The following is a 25,710-nucleotide window of genomic DNA, read 5'->3' as shown; positions in this document are numbered from 1 at the left end:
ATTTGTAGATCTTAATAGGTTCACACAAAAACTCTCGATGCAGAAGTATTTTGCAGAAAAGAAAATTAAGGACGATGGTAACAGACCAATTTTGACAGATTCGATGGACTCTAGGCTTAATAATCAAATAACTCCGGTTTATGAACCTGAATCTCTACTTAATCACTTATGTGAAGGTTTTGTACATACAGGTTTTAGGAACAAATCCAATTTCACCCCAAAACTAGCGAATAATGCCCATATAGAGATCTTCAGGCAGCTGGTGAGCGATGAATTTGATCAATTACCGAAGGGTATCAATGGTAAAGGGAATCTGTTTGGAAACGAGAAACGTGCTTTAGAAATGTTAAAAAAGAATAAATCTATAGTTATTAGACAAGCCGACAAAGGCGGAGGGATTGTCATCCAGGATCTTGGGGACTATATTTTAGAATCCGACAGGATCCTGAATGACAAAAATTACTACACCAGAATGACTTTCGATCCGACCTCCAAATTTTTGGCGACTTTGAGGGATTTAGTAGAGGGTGCATTTAAAGAGGGTATTGTCACCAAAAAAGAAAAAGAGTATCTTATTCCGATAGAACCAAATCGTGCATTTTACTACCATTTACCGAAACTGCACAAAGACCCCAAATGCCCCCCGGGCCGCCCGATAATATCGGGAATAGGCAGCTTAACAGATAATGCATCCTCATATGTCGATTTCTTCCTTCAAAAATATGTCGTTGGTCTTGAATCTTATATACGAGATTCTTCAGACCTTATTAATAAACTAGAACAGATTAATATCACACAAGACCTAATTTGGATCACGTGTGATGTCCAAGCCTTATATTCTAATATATCACATAGCCTTGGACTACAAGCGATTTCCAGTTTTTTAGAAACAGACATGTATTTACCTGACACCCAGAAACATTTTATCTTGTCATTGATTTCATTCATCCTACATCATAACTATTTCGTCTATCAGGATGATTATTACCTCCAAATAAAAGGGACGGCCATGGGCACCAGGTTCGCCCCAAGTTACGCCAACCTGTTTATGGGATTGTTTGAACAGCAATATGTTTACAATTCTGCGTTTGGGGCGAACCTGGTGTACTATGGCAGATATATAGACGATCTGGTTGTGGTGTGGAAAGGTGATAGATTGCTAGCAGAAGATTTTGTGAGACATTTGAATAGTAACAACAAGGGCTTGCAATTTACCAGCACAATAGACTCTAATACTGTGGTATTTTTGGACTTAGAGTTAAGTTTCACTGAGGGGAGGATTTCGACTAGTACTCACTTTAAGCAGGTTGATTGCAACAGTTATTTGGACTTTAGAAGCAATCATCACCTCCCTTGGAAAAGAAATGTACCATATGGGCAGTTTAAGCGAGTTCGCCGTAATTGCAGTAGTATAACAGATTATGAGATACAGAGTAAAATCCTTAAGGATAGATTTGAAGAGAAAAAATATCCAGAACATATTATCACCAGTGCCTTTAACAGGGCAAAAAATGATGATAGAAATAAATATTTTGAAAAAAGGGCAGTTGACACACAAACTCAGGTGGGCATGGGTAACAGGACCATGTTCATTACCGAATACAATTGTAATCACAGTATAATTAAAAGGAGTATTATGAAACACTGGAAAATTTTACTAAAAGACCCTATTTTAGGCCCACTATTGGAGAATAAACCCACCATTATTTACAAAAGAGCACCCAATTTGAAAAGGATTTTGGCACCTAGTAAAGTGGTTAAAAATAGGACCAACATGACTAATAGTAATACCAACAAGGCCAATGATGTTACCTGCAAAACACTAAGAAAGGGCAGTTTCAAATGTAACCATAAAAAATGTAAAATGTGTGAGTATATAACACATAATGTAGATACTTTCCAATCAAATACAACTTCTAAAATTTATAAAATGAGCTGTCGGATGACATGCGCGTCTAATTATGTGATTTATTTATTGTCCTGCATCTGTGGATTTCAATATATAGGGCGCACTTGTAGACGCCTGAGCATTAGGTGGTCAGAACACTATAGAAACATCAAAAAGAACTACAAATTACACAGTGTATCACGACATTGTAACATCAAACATAGTGGAAACCTACATTGTTTACAAATAACTCCCATTGAACACATTCCCAGATCAGACTTTTATAACCGTTTTTATAGACTCAGACAGAGAGAGACCTTTTGGATCTATAGGCTTCAGACCTTACATCCTTCGGGTCTCAATGCCAATATTGACCTTGCAGCTTTTCATAGCTGACTATTCGCATAGTCTGTTTTGGGTATGTAACTGTAGATCAGTAGGGTTTCTAGGGGAATTCTATCAACAGTATAGAGAATAGATAATGTGTCATCGGTATGGCTTAGATGTATATTCTTTCTACTATGATTAATTATTGTTTGTTATATGGGTGAAATGTATATACGGTCTTATCTGTGAGTCTTTAATGAAGAACAATAATTATTTATTTGTCATTTGACCAACCGAGAATATCATGTAAGTTCAGCTCCGATTAGCGGCCAATGTGCTATATTTATGGTGTATGTGATTTTGAAACGAATGCTCATTTGTTAATATATGTTATGTATTTTCACATCAAACAAACAGAAAACAATTACAATAACGGTATTTGATTCTAGTTGTGATGTGACCAACAACATTATGCTAAATTAGACTAGACACCAAATATAAGGTGATCCCAAATTGTTAATTTTAAATGGCACGCATTGTTTTTTTGCACTCTCCATATCAGCTGTGAGGGACACGCACGCTGAGGTGGAGAGGGGGCGTCAAAATTTCTAGTGTTTTGATTGGTTAGAGGAAGTGTTTAAAGCAGTAGGCATTTTAGAATATGTATAACAGCCTGATGAAACGGCTCTGTGTAGCCGAGAAACGCGTTGCTTTTATGCATTGTTTTTAAACTTTTTAATAAACTGGTTTAAAGTAACTTTGCTGGAGTTTGCTCCTTCCTCTTTCCAGCGTGTTGGCTTGTGTGATTCAAACTCTCGGTATTCGGGAGAGCCTTACACAGTTGGTTCCTGTCTCCTACCCTCTATGCCTGTGTTCAGTATCGGCATACGAAGAGGGAGGTGTGTCATCATCCAGCGTTCCTGATTGGCCACACGGAACTCGGTCCGGCTCGAGGATTGGTGTTGTTGCCGTTGTGAGTCTCCCGGGCGACGCTGTGGTCCCGGCCCGCTTGGTCAGGCACGTTTAAGTGCCGCCCTGCTTGTGAGTACCTCTTCTCTCGTTATACTTACCTGTCAGGGTTTATACGTTATCACCCTATTGGCGCCTTCCTGTTTCCCCACTACAGATTTCCTTACCGTCGACGCACGCTACAGAAGAGCAGCCATATATCGGATTGTTTGCTACATTCGTCACCATAGGCGCACCTCTATCAAGGACTTATTTTGTTTTTGATATTGTAATCTAATTGCAGTTGCCTGCCAGTGTGTGTGCCAGGCTCACAGCATATACTGTGCCCACTTTCCCAATGCCACCACTCATATCTGGTGTAACAGTAGTGTAAATTTAAAAAAAAAAAAATTTGACTGTGAAACATCAGTCTGCTAGTGTAATCTAATTGCAGTTGCCTGCCTGCCAGCATGTGTGCCAGGCCCACTTGCCCAGTGCCACCACTCATATCTGGTGTAACAGTAGTGTAAATTAAAAAAAAAAAACTTTTTTGACGGTGAAACATCAGTCTGCTTGTGTAATCTAATTGCAGTTGCCTGTCTGCCAGCGTGTGTGCCAGGCCCACTTGCCCAGTGCCACCACTCATATCTGGTGTAACAGTAGTGTAAATTTAAAAAAAAAAACTTTTTTGACTGTGAAACATCAGTCTGCTTGTGTAATCTAATTGCAGTTGCCTGCCTGTCAGCGTGTGTGCCAGGTTCACAGCGTATACTGTGCCCACTTGCCCAGTGCCACCACTCATATCTTGTTTAATAGTAGTGTAAGTGTACATTAAAAAAAAAAAAACTTTTTGGACTGTGAAACATCAGTCTGCTTTTTTGTGTCAGGCTCACAGCGTATACTGTGCCCTCTTGCCCAGTGGCACCACTCATATCTTGTTTAATAGTAGTGTAAGTGTACATTTAAAACAAAAAAAACTTTTTGGACTGTGAAACATCAGTCTGCTTTTTTGTGTCAGGCTCACAGCATATACTGTGCCCACTTGCCCAGTGGCACCACTCATATCTTGTTTAATAGTAGTGTAAGTGTACATTTAAAAAAAAATGACAGGCAGAGGCAGGCCACCCCGCAGGTGCCGTCGTGGTCATGGTGCTGTGATTCCCTTTTGGCCCTAGAATAATGCCCAGTGTTCAGAGGCCACATACCATGAACTCGAAAAGTTCTGAGGACATAGTTGACTTTTTAACACAGGACACCCAATCTTCTATAGCTTCCGCTCGGAACCTTGACGCACCATCCTCCTCCAGCTTAGCTTCGGGCACCTCTCAAGTTACCACTCATCCGCCTGCCGCCACCACCAACACTAGCACCACCGCCACTTCACTTGATCTGTCAGAGGAGTTATTTACACATCAGTTTGAAGAAATGAGTGATGCGCAACCATCATTGACAGAGGATGTGGATAACAGTGATATGTCTCAGTCAGGCAGCATTACAGACATGGACGTACGGTGTGATGATGATGATGTTGTACCCGCTGCTTCCTTTGTTGAGTTATCAGATACAAGTGAAGCGGTTGATGATGACGATGCATCCGTGGATGTCACGTGGGTGCCCGCTAGAAGAGAAGAAGAACAGGGGGAAAGTTCAGATGGGGAGACAGAGAGGAGGAGGAGGAGACGAGTTAGAAGCAGGGGGAGGTCATCGCAAGGAGCTAGTGGCACAGTCAGACAGCATGCATCGGCACCCGGGGTCAGCCAGACAGCACGCCAATCAACGCATGCTGTTGCCACCACCAGAATGCAGTCATCGCAGAGCTCAGCAGTGTGGCATTTGTTTGTGTGTCTGCCTCTGACAACAGCGATGCCATTTGCAACCTGTGTCAAAAGAAACTGAGTCGTGGGAAGTCCAACACCCACCTTGGTACAACTGCTTTGCGAAGGCACATGATCGCACATCACAAACGCCTATGGGATCAACACATGAGTACAAGCAGCACACAAACTCAAAGCCGCCATCCTCCTCCTGGTCCAGCATCTTCAGCCACGTCAACCACTGCTGTCCTCCTTGCCCCCTCTCAACCATCCACCACTCCATCTCTCTTCCGGAGCAGTTCCTGCTCTTCTGCCCACAGTCAGGTGTCTGTCAAGGACATGTTTGAGCGTAAGAAGCCAATGTCACAAAGTCACCCCCTTGCCCGGCGTCTGACAGCTGGCTTGTCTGAACTCTTAGCCCGCCAGCTTTTACCATACAAGCTGGTGGAGTCTGAGGCGTTCAAAAAATTTGTAGCTATTGGGACACCGCAGTGGAAGGTACCCGGCCGAAATTTCTTTGCACAAAAGGCAATCCCCAACCTGTACTCGATTGTGCGAAAGGAAGTAATGGCATGTCTGGCACACAGTGTTGGGGCAAGGGTCTATCTGACCACTGATAGCTGGTCTGCAAAGCATGGTCAGGGCAGGTATATCACCTACACTACGCATTGGGTAAACCTGCTGATGGCTGCCAAGCATGGAATGCGTGGCTCTGCAGAGGAGCTGGTGACACCGCCACGACATGCAGGCAGGCCTGCTGCCACCTCCTCTAATCCTCCTACTCCATCCTCTTCCATAACCTCCTCGGCTGAGTCCTCTTCTCTCTTCCGCTGCTGCGTCTTGCTCCACATCAACAGCACCCCCCCAGCTCCCCAGGTACTATTCCACATCCCGGATACGGCAGTGTCACGCCATCTTGGGGTTGACTTGCCTGAAAGCAGAGAGTCACACCGGACCAGCACTCCTGTCCGCCCTAAACGCACAGGTGGATCAGTGGCTGACTCCGCACCAACTGGAGATCGGCAAAGTGGTTTCTGACAACGGAAGAAATTTGGTGGCGGCATTGAATTTGGTCAAGTTGACACATGTGCCATGCATGGCACATGTGTGTAATCTGATCGTACAACGCTTTGTGTATAAGTACCCAGGCTTACAGGACGTCCTGATAGGGGACGTAACAGGGATTAAACTGATAAGAATAGTACTACTTAACACACCACTCATATCTGGTGGCACAGTAGATTGCACGCGGTACTCTGACAAAATGCAGAAGGACATTTGGCAGACGGACATTTGGCAGATGGACATTTGGCCGACAGACAGAAAACTAAAGAATGTTCCGATTTCGGCCGAGGGCAGATACGTTCCAGAGTGCTCTGTTCTAATCAGAGCCTCGGGCGCCGCAACTGCCTCTGGGAACCTTACCATGGGTTCCAGACCGCACGTCTTGTAATTCTCTGTCTGGGAAATTATCTATCTATCAAATCTATCTATTTATCTATCAAATCTATCTATCTATCGTATCTATCAAATGTATCTATTGCATCTATTGATCTATCTATCTAATCTATGTATCTATCTATCTATCAAATCTATCTATCTCGTGGCCGGACTGTTATCTGACAGCCACTTGTGTTTCGGCCAAATGTCCGTCGGCCAAATGTCCGTCTGCCAAATGTCCATCGGCTAAAAGTCCGGCCACGATTGCACGCGCAGTGCCCCAAATTTGAAGTAGAAGGACCGACCAAGGATCTTTTTCCCTCTCCCGGTTCCTAAAATCCATGCCATATACACGTCCCCTGATAGGGGACGTAACAGGGATTAAACTGATAGGAATAGTACTATTTAACACACCTTATAATAATGCAGAGAGAGGCAACGCAGAGAGAGGAGTCTGAAGAAGAGGAGTCAGAGGAGGAAGGTGGCTTTGAGGAGGTGGAAGACCAAACACAGCAGGTGTCCCAGGGGGCTTGTTGTCACCTTTCGGGGACCCTTGGTGTTGTACGTGGCTGGGTGAAGGAAGAGACCTTCAATGACATCAGTGAGGACAAGGAACGGGACATGGCTAGCTTGGTATCCAACCTTGTGCAAATGGGGAGTTTGCGTTTGTGCAAATTGACTGTTTGTGGTTGTTTGCGGTGCGTTAAACAGGGAGTTTGGTCTGTCACTGTGAAGCGGGCGTAACCCTTACACTACCTGATCGATACAACATCATACCTGATGTTTTAAAGCACGTTATTCCAAACAATTTAGGAATGTTAGGTGATTTATGCCCTTTATGGATTAAAACCAGACTCTGCATCAACTATGTAATTTTCCGTGGGAGTTTTGCCATGGATCCCCCTCCGGCATGCCACAGTCCAGGTGTTAGTACCCTTGAAACAACTTTTCCATCACTATTGTGGCCAGAAAGAGTCCCTGTGTGTTTTAAAATTCACCTGCCTATTGAAGTCAATGGCGGTTCGCTCGGTTCGCCCGTTCGCGAACTTTTGCGGAAGTTCGCGTTCGACGTTCACAAACTGAAAATTTTAAGTTCGCGACATCACTAGCTATAAACTATTAAGCTTCCTTAAAGGTGTATCTAACTTAGAGAAGATCTCCTTTGATTGGAATGTACTGATACCTCAAAATAACATTGATACCAGGCTCATTCAAGCTTCTATTTCAAAAGTTATGCAAGTCACTTTATCCACATCATGGAGGGAATCTCATATTAAATTATATAAGACTTATTATACCCCTGAAAAAGCCTCTAGGTGTGAACTTCAACTTTAATAAATGGCCAAAATGCTTGTTTCCTTCAGCTAACCTTATACATATGATTTGGGATTGCTCAAGAATAAGAAAATTTTGGTTGAAACTAGAATATTGGATCAACAAGAAGCTTAAGGTCTCTCCTCTGGCACTATCACTGTTTCATATAGTTTTGCTTTAGAAGGATACAAAGCAACTTCAGTCAAATAACACAATTATCAATATGACTATCTTAACAGCTAGATATCTAATCTTCAAAAAATGGAAAGAGAAAGCGATTCCTAATATACTGGAGATTTAAAACCGTTTAAAGAAACAATGTATATTAGAACAGATAGATACTAATCTGAATGGTGAACGTGACATTGGACAGTTTTTTAACAAATGCTCATTATTTATTAAAACTTTTTCTCCTAATGAGATATTAGATTATTTGATTTACCCATTCAGGAATTCAGGGCTGGTGCTGCTGGGGATGTGGTAATCTACCTTACCCATTTTTTTTCTCTCTCTCTTCTTTCCCTGCTTTTTCTTTCTTTCCTGTCTCTTCCTTTCCCCTCCTTTGTCCTAAAAGAAGATAAACTAAACAAAAGATCATGAGGTATTAAATAAAATATACTTAAATCTGTTTCTTGATGCAGTTATATTAGGTGTTGATTAACAGAGAAATATGTTACCTGTGATTCAGTATTTAGCTTTACGCCCAGCGAGGCGGGAAACTCTCGGCTAGATTTAGAGTTTTGTCGGTAAAGACCCACGTAGCTAACACAGCTTTTTTTCCTACCACTGCTCCCAAACAACGCTGGTTTTAAGACTTGTCTGAGGGGCTGCGTTATGCTCCAAAAAGGGTGCGTTGAGCCTAATTTACCGCCACTTCAACCCTCAATACCAGCGTTGCTTATGGTAGCGGTAAGCAGCTAAAACGTGCTCGTGCACGATTCCCCCATAGGAAACAATGGGGCAGTTTGGGCTGAAAAAAAACCTAACACCTGCAAAAAAGCAGCGTTAAGCTCCCAACGCAGCCCCATTGTTTCCTATGGGGAAACACTTTCTAAGTCTGCACCTAACACCCTAACATGAACCCCGAGTCTAAAACCCTAACCTTACACTTATTAACCCCTATCTGCCGCCCCTGCTATCGCTGACACCTGCATGACATAATTAACCCCTAATCTGCCGCTCTGGACACCGCCGCCACCTACATTATCCCTATGAACCCCTAATCTGCTGCCCCCAACATCGCCGACACCTACATAATATTTATTAACCCCTAATCTGCCCCCCCAACGTCGCCACTACCTTACCTACACTTATTAACCCCTAATGTGCCGACCGGACCTCGCCGCTACTCTAATAAATGTATTAACCCCTAAACTGCCGCACTCCCGCCTCGCAAACCCGATAATAAATAGTATTAACCCCTAATCTGCCCCCCCCCAATGTCGCCGCCACCTAACTTCAAGTATTAACCCCTAATCTGCCGACCGGACCTCGCCACTACTCTAATAAATGTATTAACCTCTAAAGCTAAGTCTAACCCTAACCCTAACACCCCCCTAAATTAAATATAATTTTAATCTAACGAAATAAATTAAATATTACTAACTAAAGTATTCCTATTTAAAACTAAATACTTACCTGTAAAATAAACCCTAATATAGCTACAATATAACAAATAATTATATTGTATCTATTTTAGGATTTATATTTATTTTACAGGCAACTTTGTATTTATTTTAACTAGGTACAATAGCTATTAAATAGTTATTTACTATTTAATAGCTACCTAGTTAAAATAATTACAAAATTACCTGTAAAATAAATCCTAACCTAAGTTACAATTAAACCTAACACTACACTATCAATAAATTAATTAAATAAATTAACTACAATTACATACAATTAAATAAACTAAACTAAATTACAAAAAACAAAACAAACACTAAATTACAAAAAATAAAAAAAGATTACAAGAATATTAGTCTAATTACACCTACTCTAAGAACATCCAATAGAATGCGAGCTCAATCTGATTGGCTGATTGGATCAGCCAATCGGATTGAACTTGAATCTGATTGGCTGATTCAATCAGCCAATCAGATTTTTCCTACCTTAATTCCGATTGGCTGATATAATCCTATCAGCCAATCGGAATTCGAGGGACGCCATCTTGGATAACGTCACTTAAAGGAACCTTCATTCGTCGGGTAGTCATCGGGGAAGAAGGATGTTCCGGGCCGGAGGTCTTGAAGATGGAGCTGCTCCTCGTCGGATGAATGAAGATAGAAGATGCCGCTTGGATGAAGATGTCTGCCGGTCCGGATGTCCTCTTCTGCCCGGATAGGATGAAGACTTCTGCCGGTCTGGATGTCCTCTTCTGCCCCATCGGATGAAGACTTCGTCCCGGCTGAGTGAAGACGACTCAAGGTAGGGTGATCTTCAGGGGGGTAGTGTTATGTTTATTTAAGGGGGGTTTGGGTTAGAGTATGGGTATGTAGGTGGTGGGTTTTAATGTTGGGGGGTTGTATTTTTTTTACAGGCAAAAGAGCTGATTACTTTGGGGCATGCCCCGCATAAAGTTCTTTTAAGGGCTGGTAAAAGAGATGGTTACTTTTTAATTTAGAATAGGGTAGGGACCTTTATTATTTTGGGGGGCTTTTTTATTTTATTAGGGGGCTTAGAGTAGGTGTAATTAGACTAATATTCTTGTAATCTTTTTATATTTTTTGTAATTTAGTGTTTGTTTTTTTTGTAATTTAGTTTAGTTTATTTAATTGTATGTAATTGTAGCTAATTTATTTAATTAATTTATTGATAGTGTAGTTTTAGGTTTAATTGTAACTTAGGTTAGGATTTATTTTACAGGTAATTTTGTAATTATTTTAACTAGGTAGCTATTAAATAGTAAATAACTATTTAATAGCTATTGTACCTAGTTAAAATAAATACAAAGTTGCCTGTAAAATAAATATAAATCCTAAAATAGATACAATATAATTATTCGTTATATTGTAGCTATATTAGGGTTTATTTTACAGGTAAGTATTTAGTTTTAAATAGGAATACTTTAGTTAATAATATTTAATTTATTTCGTTAGATTAAAATTATATTTAATTTAGGGGGGTGTTAGGGTTAGGGTTAGACTTAGCTTTAGGGGTTAATACATTTATTAGAGTAGTGACAAGGTCCGGTCGGCAGATTAGGGGTTAATACTTGAAGTTAGGTGGCGGCGATGTTAGGGAGGGCAGATTAGTGGTTAATACAATTTATTATAGGGTTTGCGAGGCGGGAGTGCGGTGGTTTAGGGGTTAATACATTTATTATAGTGGCGGCAAGGTCCGTTCGGCAGATTAGGGGTTAATAAGTGTAGGTAGGTGGCGGCGACGTTGGGGGGGGGCAGATTAGGGGTTAATACAATTTATTATAGGATTTCTGAGGCGGGAGTGCGGAGGTTTAGGGGTTAATACATTTATTATAGTAGCGGCAAGGTCCGGTCAGCAGATTAGGGGTTAATACTTGAAGTTAGGTGGCGGCGACGTTGGGGGGGCAGATTAGGGATTAATAAATATTATGTAGGGGTCGGCGATGTTGGGGGCAGCAGATTAGGGGTTCATAGGGATAATGTAGGTGGCAGCGATGTGCGGTCGGCAGATTAGGGGTTAAAAATATTTATTGTAGTGGCGGCGATGTGGGGGGACCTCGGATTAGGGGTACATAGGTAGTTTATGGGTGTTAGTGTACTTTAGAACACTGTAGTTAAGAGCTTTATAAACCGGCGTTAGCCCAGAAAGCTCTTAACTACTGACTTTCCATGGGCGGTAGGAGTCTTGTCGGTAGAGGGTTTACCGCTCACTTCAGCCAAGACTCTAAATACCAGCGTTAGGAAGATCCCATTGAAAAGATAGGATACGCAATTGGCGTAAGGGGATCTGCGGTATGGAAAAGTCGCGGCTTGAAAGTGAGCGGTACACCTTTACCTGGCCGACTCTAAATACCAGCGGGCGGCCAAAAGCAGCGTTAGGACCCCTTAACGCTGCTTTTGACGGCTAATGCAGAACTCTAAATCTAGGCGTCTGTGACTTATTTATTATTACGCCCTGCATGGCGGGAAAACTGTATGTTTTGCTTTTATTATTTCTTATATTGTGTACCCTTTATTGGACATAAATAAAAGATTTAAAAAAAAATTGCATACTCTATCAGAATCATGAAGGTTTAATTTTGACTATCCCTTTAAGACAAGATGCTTCACAGGGGCAGACACATCTTTATAAATTTCACTTGCTTGAACAAGGTTGAACATTTTTTAATGTTATGCATGCACTATATAAATGATGAAAAAAAAATGTTGGGTTTCATGTCCATTTAATGGCAGAAATGCCAACTAAAAAGGGCTAGAAAATCAGCCTCAATTAGCTTTTAAAACATGACTTTTCATCTAACCCGTTGTTTTGTCTCAAGAGGACATTTTAATATGTAATTAAAAAAAATTAAATTGGAAGTTCCTATGCTGAAAAATAAAATTTGTTTTTATGCTTGTGGGCGTGTCACTGTGGGAAAGTTCCTTATCAGCCAATAAGCTTCTATCCCATGAACTTGTTGAGCATTTCCTGCTAGTTTCAAAATCAGGGCTGGACTTGGAATAAAAAGCAGACCTGGAAAAACTGGAGACCAGTCCTATTTTCTGTTGAAGGAGGATAGGTGAGAATTGGCGCTTATATCAACCCTAATGCCAAGTATAGAAGGGTCTCTCTCTAAGAACCCTGAGGAGGATAGTAGAATAATGTAAGCGGAAATACTGGCGCTGAAAGCAGGGTAGTACACAAATACAATATACGGGTAACCTAAAAGGGTCTACCTTAGCAGAAATATAATCGTTATAAAAGTTAATAAATGGTAATAGCCTAATATATATCTTAGAAAATATATTTAATAGTGTAAAATTACAATACAATCAAGATTATAAAATCAGTGTTAATAAAATCAGTACATATATACTAAAAAGTAATTAATGGGGCCCTTTAAATTAGTTTGAAAAAACATACAGAAAGGGGAAAGATTAACCACAAATCTATATATATATATATATATATATATATATATATATATACACTATGATTGAGGATAGAAGAAAACTATACTCAAATAAATATAAGTATAAAGAGGGCAGAGATATTCAAACAGTATAAATAAAAACAAATAGCAATACAAACAGACTTAATAACTGGACGTCCAGCGTAAAAACCAGGGGTTAAAACAGTAATAATCTGGGGTTAAAACAGTATTAACCTGAAAGTGCACTATAGTGAACAAAAACACTCGTGACTAGATGATCATACTAATAGCATTGGATCAAGCTAATGGGCGAGTGAGGTACCTTGCGCTAATCTGTGGAGCACAGATTGAATATTGTTTGTCCTGTACCTCCTCCTGAGGTGGGTGTGTACTCCTAGCGTAGTTCACTTACATCACCCTTTCTGAAAATGTCCAGCTGATTTCGGGAGGAACAGAATGTAAACGATCTCTGGGGTAATAGCAATCCTTTAGATGATGGTAGATAGTAACTTCAAGGCACTCTTATTCTGTGGTGCTTAGTGCAGGTACTAGATCATCTGGCAGTATATTCAATTTGTAGACTGGTGCGCTCCCTCAGAGGGCTGTATTCAAATTCACAGGCCTTGGGGGTAGTGAGCCAGGCGTTGGTAGTTGTCCTGTGTGCTTTTTCAACACAATAGCGATCCTTTCAGCGGCTGTATCAAGTTCACAAGCCTTAAAGGAGTATTTTCTGTTGAGCCTGTAGACTGCACAAGCCCCTTTTTTCTCAAGGGAATTACTAGGAAACTCCTTTCTCAATATTTTTTTCAGAATTAAAGTGAAAGTCAGTTCTTTGACAACGTTATGGATTTTACTACTTACATAGACTGTAGTAGTTTATTTTTTATCAACATGTTCCTAAATGTATACATTTTATATTTTATAACGCATACCTTTTCATCTCTTCCTACGCCCACTGCTCACTGCCTGGTTTATTACTCTTACACGTAAGAGCGGTCCCACCCACTCTATAGTCTCTATCCGTGCTCGCTCTCATGATCACCATTTTTTCCGCATGTGACATAATCTGAGCTCCACTCCGATACTAAACATTGAATCACTGAATTCATAGTTTAGTATCATAGTGGAGATCGTATGAGCTGTTTACACGCATTGTATTCCCTTACAACCTTAACCAACAATCTATATTCACAGTAAGCAAACTTATGAGGATTTCCTTTTGAAGTTGATATGCGCATGCGGCTATTGTGAATGGGCATCGGATCAGAGATGAAATTCATGGATAGCCGCATGTGCATAGCAACATGTGGGTGTAAAAATGACAGTGATAGACACCCATGGGGGACCAATGAGAGTAATACATTGCATATTCGTCACAAGGAAAAGAAATAAAATTATAATGTGGGCGGAGGATCAGAGAACAACACAGGCGGCTTTCAGGTTAATAAACTGGTCTATTATTTAGTTTAAAAAAAATAATGAATGAAAGGGATATTAATTACAAACAATTTATCTAAACATAAATAGCGGTCGACGCGTTTACTTTCACTTTATATTGTATTAGTTTGCAATAAACAAAATGCCAGATTGTTGTTATATAGTCTACCTACAACCAAATTTAATCACTTACCCCTTTCACAGTGTGAAAATGATTATCCATAATGTGATCTGGAGAAGAAACTCAAAACAGTGTGTCATCATTCAAAGGAAGGCTAAATTGTACATTGTATAGGAAATAAAACTTACAAAAAATACTTTGTGATTTTAATACATAGGGGCCACTTTATCAAGGCTTCAATCTCAATGCATTCTCGATGGGCTATGCGCTCGCTATACATCGCTGGTGCGAATATACATTCGAGGGCCTTATTTATCAACAAGTCTGTCAAAAATAATTAGCATTGGACTGTTGATAAATAAGAGTCACCGATGTCGAGGATATCATCATTTATCAAATGATCTACCCTGAATGTCCATCAAATGAAGATAGTTTTGTCTTCTTCTTTCAACTTTATTGATACCGTTTCATTCCTGTCCATGAACAATCACATTTCTCTAAAGCTAATCTTTTATTTTTCCATCTATTAATGTTCTTGAAATAGCTATTTTTATACCTCAACAAACAATAAACATCATAGAAATGTACCTGTGGATATACTGTATAATATTTTGCAAAAAGCTTCTATTTTATTTTTTATACTCACGTGTATATGATTCTTAATGGTCAAATATGTACCGCTCACTTTTTACACATACTTGTGTAAATATATGTTTTATTTCTGATAGTTTCTGCAAGCATATTTACAAGTCTTATTCATCTTTTAATTTATTTTCATTCACAAATTATGCAATTTCAAGTGCTGGCCCAGTTTTTGAGCTACACCTGTGTGTATTGCTTCCTGATTAGAGTCTCTATTTCAAGACCAAGTCTTTAAGATTAAACCTTTAAATTCTAAAACAGTTCAAGAGAAGGAATCAAACAATGATAATCGGAAAACATAGAGGTGATTATAATTGCTGCTTTATCTGAATCATGGCAGTTTAATTTTATGTAGACTATGCCTTTCTGCTTAAGATTATATTGAATCAAACATCATTTACAGATTTTATTTGATTATAATACTCTTACAAATGTTGACAAATTATGTATTTTCTGATTATTAAATTGTCTGATCTTTTTTGGTTATGCTCATGTGACAACCAATTGTTGATGATGTGAAAGTGACAGCCATTGTATGTCCTAGCAATTATAATACACAATCTAGAAAATGTCACTTACAATTTTCGACAGTTGATTTGATATCATTATAACACAGTTTTTGTGACATTGAAGGTCACTATATCGCCTTATACATATTCCCCGCGTCATATGTATCCCAGATATGCAGTACGTGCGTCCCATCATCTCATGAATGTTATAATCCCTTTTGTATTGTCTCTAACAGTAACTACTACTGCTACACCAATTCCACCAGTATTGAACAATTCATTATAGAGAGTAGAAAATATATGTTAACTTTTGATTAGTTTATTTAATTAATTAATCACGTGATTACGCATTTCCCAATAAAACATGGTTGCTAATTGACTTATTTGGTGGTTATTAGAAGTTGGAGTATTGCGTGGAAGGAGAAGAAATGTTGTGAGAGTTCTTTCAACTATGGAGTAGTTGTTCCATGCGTTAAACATGATGCAAAAAAATATATTAACAAATGAAGTTATACTCTTTGGTAATCTAAATATATTATGTAAAATCTCTTTTGTTCTCTTTTATCCCTAAATGTTTGACAGCATCTACTAGTGAAAGGAGTTCATCCCTTTCACTCATAGGAAATATACCAATTCTTGGGAGAAATACTCTTGGCACTCTTATGCGTCTTTGTTGACGCACATCTACCTGTGCAGCCTGTTGCTGGTTTAATAATCTCCTCCTTCTGCGTCTAAAAGGTCAGGGACTGTGTTTTTTTCTTTCATTCCTGTATAAATCATTTGTCCCTTTGCTTTGTAATGAACTCTACGACAGAGAGATGAAACATAACCCATAAGTAGGATAACATCTCCCTACTTGATTTTATTTAGTAATAAGGGCAGATCTTACTATATTTTTTTATCACAAAAAGGTTTAAGGGACATGAAACATTTTTATTATATTTCATGATTCAGATGGTTCATTGATATCCTCCTTCCACGCCATAAAAGTATCGCAAATTTCGAAATATTCTGCATGTTTATTGTTAACTGTTTGCAATGACAAACAGCATAGAACAAAACCTTTTTAGACTCCCATTAATTTCTATGGCATTTTCAGCCTTAGAGGTCCTAAAAAACAAAGCAAAGAGGGTGCCACATGGTGCAGATCAGGCGATCAAAATGCAATAAATACAAAATAGCCAAATAACTACTCACGTGGTATCAAGCACAAGTTGTGCAATAAGGCAGACCGGAACCTCAAGTCGTCCGGTAGACACTCAGGCAGTGAACAGGATAGGGTAGTCCCACAGAGGTAATCACGAAGTTCCAAATGTCCCACCAGGGGGAGTCCAGGAGAGGATAGTTGTAAGGGGGTCAGGTTCCTTTGTTGTGACCCAAAGTGCACTCAATCCCACCAGGGGGAGTCAGCAAATGTTTATCCAAAGATATCCTTTCAGCTTGAGGAAATGGTTGGGAATGGGTTGTGGTACTCTTGTGCAGCTATTAGATTAACAGTCTATGGATCGACCAGAGTCATTATTTATGTCATTTAACTCCCCCATACGTTTATGAAAATTGTGTGCTATATTAACAATTTTATCACATCATTGTGGTTATCTATTTTGTTCGTTGATCTATCATTGTGGCTGTAAATGGTATGTGGGAATACCATGGATGGACTAGAGTTACGACTTATTTAAATTCTTAGCTTCCCATATGACTACTGAAATAGAGGGCCATATGAACAATTCCCTTATATTATTGTGTTTATTACTGCTAGTGACATGTAAGGACACTCCTCCTCTTGGGTCCACGGCAGACTATCGAATCATGGACATACTTTGGTGTTATATTGGCTAAACTCTCTTTCGTGTGCTGAATGTGATGATTCATCGGATAGGTTTAACTAGGGGAGACCGGTCACAACCCTCGCTTTGTGATTGGCTGATGTTTGTGGGCTTGTCCCCAACGCCTCTGTTAGATGGTATTTGTAGTTGCTGAGTACCGTAATTTGTTGGTTCCAAAATTGACGATAATATGAAGTTGGTGATTCACTGAATGACACTAAGATCTCTACCATACATTAAACGTTTGATGGGTAACTTTTTCAATAAACCGCTCATACACAATTGACCAATAATTCTTTATCGTAAACAAACACATCCCTTACACCCGATTGGCTGATTACTCTCTCTGTGATTGGCTGAGATTTGTGGGCTGGTCGCCAATGCCTCCGATAGATGCTTTGTGCAGCCTCTGAGTACCGTAGGTTGTGGTCTAAAAATCGTTACTATGAAGCTAGTGATTTACTGAATTACGGTAAGATCTTGACTACACATTAAACTTATGATGGGTCATTTTTCCAATAAATCGCTCATACACAATTGACCGACAACAATTTTTTGTAAACAATTACACCCCTTACATCTGATTGGCCGATAACTCTGAGTACACATGCACTATGTTATGCAAAAACTGATTTTAGGATAATGATCATATTGCGAACTGAGTGTGTATAGTTATTATTATTTTTATTTTTTGTCACACACTTTTATATATTCTTAATCATAATATCATGTGTTAGGTTGATAAATAAAATAAAGTATTAATTTGATATTCTGGGGAGTAGGGTCCTATTATAAAGGCTTTATGAATAATCTTGTCATACGTTAAAGGAACTAGATCTCTCATCACTTTCCCATGTTCACCACACCTGATGTTATTACAACCATTCACATATGTCTCTTGCCACACCCCCAGACTCCACATGCTTTCAATCACTGACACTAAAATCAGCTGTGCTAGCTTGTGGGTGGGTGGATGAATGAAGCTTCTGATTGGGTATTATATTGTATAAAGTGTAGCAGTGTGTACATGATTTTATACAGCCTGATGAAACCGTGCTGTGACACGGAGAAACGCGTTGCTTTTAAAACCTCATTTTTATTAAACCTTTTATCTTTGTACCTGCTGCTACACTGTGCTTTCTTTTTATGCTATCTTTGGAAGAAAATAGCATTACCCAACTTACTATAACACTCACAGTAGCTCACCTTTGAACACCATTTCCTCAAGCTGAAAGGATATCCTTGGATAAACATTTGCTGACTCCCCCTGGTGGGATTGAGTGCACTTTGGGTCACAACAAAGGAACCTGACCCCCTTACAACTATCCTCTCCTGTACTCCCCCTGGTGGGACATTTGGAACTTCGTGATTACCTCTGTGGGACTACCCTATCCTGTTCACTGCCTGAGTGTCTACCGGACAACTTGAGGTTCCGGTCTGCCTTATTGCACAACCTGTGCTTGATACCACGTGAGTAGTTATTTGGCTATTTTGTATTTATTGCATCTTGATCGCCTTATCTGCACCATGTGGCGCCCTCTTTGCTTTGTTTTTTAGGATATCGTGACTGTGTTACTGTGGCATAACACACCAGAGGAGCTGCCGCAAAATTGTCTACAACATCTATTGTAGCACTTTATGGGATTGTAATTGCACACTGGACAATTTTATTGTCGTTATTTGGACACTTAAATAATTATTTATTATTAATTATTTTTATTTTTATTATTTTACGCCATCTTTTACCTTTGCATTTGTATTTATTATTGTTGTTTTTGATAATTTCCCTATTTGATATTCTTGATTTTTTTTTTGTCCATTATACTTTTGATATCAATTGGAGACACATACATTTATAGTGAAACATTTTTGGTAGAATTGCTCACACTTCATTTTCCATTGAATATTTTTTAAACACTTATTGAACATTTTTTCTACATCAGATTTTTTAGCAATTTTTGGCGCCTCTTACTCATCACCAGCTACATATATTGTTACTGGCTGTGTGTGTGGTTTTATTATCTGGCCTTAGAGGTGGTGGTTTGAAGGATAGGTATGCTGCATCGGAATAGACGTGAGCGTACCTGTTGAGTGTTTGATAAATTGGTAAGAGGGTCAAATAGAGTCAAATGTGAAGGCGGATCATCAGTAATATGCTCGAATAGAGTCGACTGTGAAGGTGGATGATCAGTAATACACCCAAATAACACAAGCAACTCTTTGTTAACTACTGCGGATCAACTTGGCATCTAATTTGACGCAGACTTCCAGCGCATTTATAGTTGAAGCTTTGATAAATCTGCCCCATAGAGCTCAGAGGAGAAGAGAGGTGATACAATTGCTGTAGTCCACTGGGGAATATCCTGATGTCCTGGTAGGCCAATCCAGCCTTGTCCAGATTCAAAATAATTATCTCTAAATAGTGTTGTCATATGCAAAATATCAATTCTATATTTTACTGTCCTATTAAGGACACAAATTACCAATAAATGTTTGTATTTGCCTATAAGAAAAATACCTCTGTGTAATCGTATCCTTATCTCATTCTATCTATTTGAAACCATCCACCAAATCTCAGATAATTCTATAAATAAAAGCAAATTGATCCTGAACAAAAATACTGTAAGACAAACAATTCAGAAAACATCCTTATATTCAGATACAATTAAAGGGGCATGAAACCCAAAATTTTTCTTTTATGATTCAGACAGAGCATTCATTTTAAGCAACTTTCCAATATCTTTTGTTAAAAGAGTAGCAATTCACTACTGGGAGCTAGATGAACACAAACATTAAGCCAATGACAAGAGGCATACATGTGCAGCCACCAATCAGAAGCTATCTCCCAGCTCCTAAACCTACTTAGGTATTATTTTCAACAAAGGATACCAAGAGGACAAAGAAAATTATATAATAGAAGTCAAATGCACAGTTGTTTAAAATAGTATGCTCTATCCAAACCATTCAAGAAACTGTTTCATATCCCTTTAAATGATCATGAAATGTTCAAACATTGAGTTATAAACTGTAATCTAAACCAGAAAAGATAAAAACTGAAATATTTTGCAGTCAACTGTTTTGTGCAAATTATAGCCCCAAATTTTTATCAGGATTCTCAGCTCTTTGCAAATTGCGTTGGTTGTTTATTGAGCCTAAAATTGCAAGCGCTGGCAATAAAAGTACCAACACTTTCTAAGCCTTGTAACGGACAGCAAAATGATACATTTAGGACACCTAAAGTAATGTACCTCTGTCCTTGCCAGAATTTCTTATTCCAGCAAATGTTATCTTATGCACACTGATATTATACTGTCTACATGGCTTGGTTTATATTATGTGCACGTCTGATTATGGTTTTAATACCTCCTATCATTTCATTAAATTAAAAACTCTTTGTGCCAGACATTTAATTTTACATTTTCACACTTCAGTAGAAATGTGCTTCTACCATTTAAATGATAGTTTTGTTTCATATTAATGACAGTCTAACAAGTATATCATCTTTGAAAACTGATTGAAGTAGACACAGTCTGATTTTATTATAGGTAATAAATACTGTATATGTAACACACCACAGATATGCATTCTAGTTAAAAGATATGCATTGTACTGCAATCTGGGCTTATTTTTTTTCCTGTTTGGTTGGCTACATAAAATAATAAGTGTACTGTCGCAGGGTCATTTGAAGCTTCAGCAAAGTGTAAGTAATTCATATAAATGTCTCCAATTTTTCTGTCCAAAACATTGTACTAGGCTTATCCACCTCACTCACGGTGTCTCCCTAGCTGCTCCTCTATGCCATTTCTTATGATAGCTTCCACTACACTCCAGAATCAAATTTAATATTCTAACCTTCACCTACAAAGCCCCACTCAACAACACACTCCATTATATCTCTCACATATCTCCCGATGATCACAAACTTGCTGGAGTGGAGAGAAATAATGTAAAAGACTTTAGGATTTTTTTTTAGACTTTATATTGTAATGTAGGAGTCTTTGCTTCACATCCAGAACTCTGCATACCAAGATAATATTATCTCAATCTATAATTTGCCTTTATAAAATTATTTGAGGGAACTCTCCATACTAACAAGACTTCTTAGATCAACTTACATGAATTGAGAGTGTTAGATCACCGGGCTCTTAACCTCTACATACTGTATTAGCCACCTCAATTACTCTTTTAATCGATGCCTCTGAGTCCATCTCATCACCACCTCCCACTCACATGATCAGGACTCCTCAACACCTCCCCTGTAGACCTCTCTTCCTCAGTCTGTCAGAGACTCACCCAGCATTCGGAGCTTTACATACTCTCTCAAAGCTTACCTCTTCATATAAGCATACCAACTGGCCATAGTTGATCCAATCCCTCTCAGCTCACAAGAAAAGATATGGCGATTTCTCATGGAACTGCAGATCCACAAGTCCAACAACCAGGAAAATGTCCCTTATTATTTAGCCTGTTTAAGACTTCACATAGACAACACCTAACAATACACATGGCATGACAAAATTTAATCACCAGCTTCTTTCTTTTACTGTAAAATATTTTATCATTTGCTATGGGTGACACAAGCTATCACCGTATTCCTGATCTAATTTCTGTACTTGTAATGTATACATCTATTATGATATTCTGATTTTCTACCTCTATTTACCCCTGAATTATTTTTTTTCTTCAGGTTGTAATATATTGCTGGGGTGTATCACTTATTCTTCATGTGTCTATTTATGTGAAGTGAATCTATATCCCAAACTCAATGACACAGCGGGGAATGGAAGAGCTTTGTAATTGGGCAGTGTCAGAGGTTCATTTTATATATATATAGGCTCTTTGAGTCCTTTATAATAAAATCCTCATCACTATCATATATAGGCCACAAACACAATCTTTTCTGTTTCAGCTCCCAATATCAAGGTTTCAGTTTTGGACAATATTTGCAACATATTTTTCCTGTGATCACAATCTAAAATGGATTCAGCTAACAAAATGCCCAACTTGTGAAAACATTTTTGGTCAAAATTGTGTTTTTTGGTTGTTATCAGGACTGAAAATGGGAATCTAAACAATACTGAGGAAAACAATGGCCATTTGATTTGAAAGATTATATTACAGGTCTTTGGTTTGATCCCTTTGTTCAGTGTGTAAAGAAAATATAATAATAAAAATAATTTACATGTTTAAAATTAACCTTTTTGTATGTGTAAGTGTGAAAGAATAAGGATTCCATTTGTTTATGAGCATAATGGGTATACTGGGCATGTTTTGTCAATGATTTGCTTTAAACTTTTAGGGTCAGATTATGAGTAGAGCGCTATTTAACACATCCACTTGAGAGTTAACTCTGCTAGAAGTAAGCTTTTTGCACATCAGGTTGCACTCGTATAATGAGTTGAAAGTAATTTGTTTTCGATCATGCGCTAATCTGAAAAGCCGAAGTTAAAATATTGTGTGTGCCATAACCTTTTCCCCCATAGAAGTCAATGGAGCATTAAAAGTGGAAAAACCCTAACAGCCTACTCGTGTGCAAACCTGTTAGCATATTCTCAAGTGCGCTAAACTGACATGAAAATATGAATATTTCACATTCCAATGTTCTTCACATAGAAGAATATGTTCTATTTATTCATAGATATATGAATATCTATTTAGAAATACTTACAACATACTCTGCTATGTGCAGAACTTTGGAAGGTGAAATATTTACAGAAAATACACAGTATAACACTTTATTAAATATAAATATTGCATAAATATGATTTTACATGTTTTCATCTACTTAGCTGCAAAGGGCTCCAATGCACTTAAATATAGGTCTATACATGTGTACATATTCTTTGTTGAACAGATACCTAGGCAGGAAACAGTGCTGCCATCTAGTGCTCTTGCAAATGGATAACATTCTTGTGAAACTGGTGTCATACACATGCACTCTCCTGAGCTTGCGTCCCTGCTTTTCAACAAAAGATAACAATAGAACAAAGAAAGTTTGATAATAGAAGTTAATCAGATAGTTATTTACAAGTGTATGCTCTATCTGAATCATGAAAGAAACCATTGGGGTTTTCTATCCCTTTAAAAGGACAAAAACACCTTGAGATTTTAAAATAAAATGTGTAGTTATGTGTAGTAAAACAGCTTTGCAGTGCTCTTTCATTCTTTATTTTGACCCCTTTTTCATGTAATTTAGCTCTTAAAATTGTCTCAGAGCTGAGAATGCACCTTCTTTGCAAGGCTAACCCTGCTACATATGTTTCACTATTTGCAGAACAAAGTACTTGATGCTTACCTTATAACTGTGATTAGCCTTGTTGTCTAGGGACTCTCTCACTGATTGGTGGAGTTTTTAAACTATGTTTAGACTTGGTTGATATGTTATTCTATAGCAAGACAACAGAAATGTCTTGTAATTACAATGTGTTTACTGTCCCTTTAATCTGAGTAAAGTGCCATAATGTAAAGAAAATTTATTGCCTTGCTAGTACAGGGTAGCTAGCCCCTATGATGTCTACGGGTGCTTAAATAATGCTATTAATGCTCCTCATTCTCACCAAGAACTGGCACCTCATATAGAATATCATGATCCAATCATCAGCTCTAGTTGCACAACCCACCTGTACAAATAGCACTGCTGATTGGATAAGCAGCAGTTTCTGTTTAAGACCAGCAGTGCTCTGTGGATCCAGAGTGGTACTTTAACCATGTGTTTAAACAAATAACTTTGCAGCTATGCTAGTGATAAAATTGCATGCGCTAATGAATTAGAATATGTTGTTTTATCACTATAACTGCACTTTTTGTGTATTAGCTCCTCTTTAATCTATTCACGTGTATTTCAGGTTAGTCAAAAATGCCGTGGTCTCTGGTGGGAATGTGTTACCAATACCCAGGATGGAGTTAAAACTTGTGACCAATATGATTCTATTTTAGCTGAGCATCCATGTAAGTGTTTTGTACGTTGTAAGGCTTTGGCCTTCTCTATATCAGTTTGCTCGTGTATTTATGTTACATACAGATTTCAATTTCATGCATTTCATGCTTACTAAAAAAATAAAAAGATTGCATCTAATGGAAAATGAAAGTCATATTTTATGTATACACTGTATACATTAGCAATAAAACACTACTGCAAAAGGTCTGCATACAAATACAAGATATAAAAGGATTAAACAATAATTAAACATGTACATTTTATTTTTTAGCAAACCTGCAGGGTTTTGAAAATTTAGTATAGTTCAGGGACACACTACTTGTGTATGGTTACCTAGTTTTATTTGCTTTAGCCAGTCAAAGGCCAGATTTAAACAAATCCCTGTACTTTTCAACATAATCCTCATAGCATGAAGCAAGATCTGGCAAACAGCAATATATAAGTTTGACTGGTAAAAAAAATATATATATATATATTTTTTTTTTAAATGATAAATTTATCACAGGGAATGCAAGAATTTTTTTTTTATCTATGTGGATTGCACTGTTGGCATAAAACTGTGCAATGTCAACTTGTACCCTTTAAATATCATTATGTTAAATGTATCTACGGTATGTATACTGTATGTGAAATTAAATGGTGAACATATTATTATTTTATTTGATATATGTTTTAAAGAGACATGAAACCCAAAAAATTTCTTTCAGGATTCTGATAGAGAATACAATTTAAAACAACTTTCTAATTTATTTCTAATATTTAATTTGCTTCCTTCTCTTCTTATCCTTTGCTGAAAGGTTTATCTATAAAAGCTCAGGAGCAGCAAAGAACCTAGGTTCTAGCTGCTGATTGGTGGATGCATATATATATACCGATTGTCATTGGCTCACACATGTGCTAAGTCAGCAATAGTGATGTCGCGAATAGTTCGCCGGCGAATAGTTCCCGGCGAACATAGCATGTTCGCGTTCGTTGCGGCGGGCAAACATATGCGATGTTCGATCCGCCCCCTATTCGTCATCATTGAGTAATACTTTGACCCTGTACCTCACAGTCAGCAGGCACATTCCAGCCAATCAGCAGCAGACCCTCCCTCCCAGACCCTCCTACCACCTGGACAGCATCCATTTTAGATTCATTCGGAAGCTGCATTCTTAGGGAGAGGAGGCACAGTGTAGCTGCTGCTGATTAATAGGGAAATCTATAGTTAGGCTAGTGTATTCTGTGTCCACTACAGTCCTGAAGGACTCATCTGATCTCTGCTGTAAGGACAGCACCCCTAAAAGCCCTTTTTAGGGCTGTTTTTTTTCCCTGTGTAATCTAATTGCAGTTGTCTGCCTGCCAGCGTGTGTGCCAGGCTCACAGCGTATACTGTGGCCACTTGCCCAGTGCCACCACTCATATCTGGTGTAACAGTAGTGTAAATTTAAAAAAAAAAAACTTTTTTG

The 25,710-nt window shown here is 38.5% G+C and overlaps 1 protein-coding gene across 1 annotated transcript in view; it reads left to right on the top strand.

The window, feature by feature from the left end:
- Window positions 1–25,710, top strand: part of LOC128638026 (claudin-16-like) — a 77,013-nt gene that overhangs the window by 29,444 nt on the left and 21,859 nt on the right. The window contains exon 2 of the mRNA XM_053689902.1: window positions 24,171–24,273. Coding sequence (XP_053545877.1) covers window positions 24,171–24,273 — 103 coding nt within the window. The remainder of the gene's footprint in view (window positions 1–24,170; window positions 24,274–25,710) is intronic.

The sequence above is a fragment of the Bombina bombina genome, chromosome 8, assembly GCF_027579735.1.
Source record: "Bombina bombina isolate aBomBom1 chromosome 8, aBomBom1.pri, whole genome shotgun sequence".
NCBI lineage: Eukaryota > Metazoa > Chordata > Amphibia > Anura > Bombinatoridae > Bombina > Bombina bombina.
Note: the sequence above shows the minus strand (reverse complement) of the source record. Positions and strands in the feature narration are given on the sequence as shown.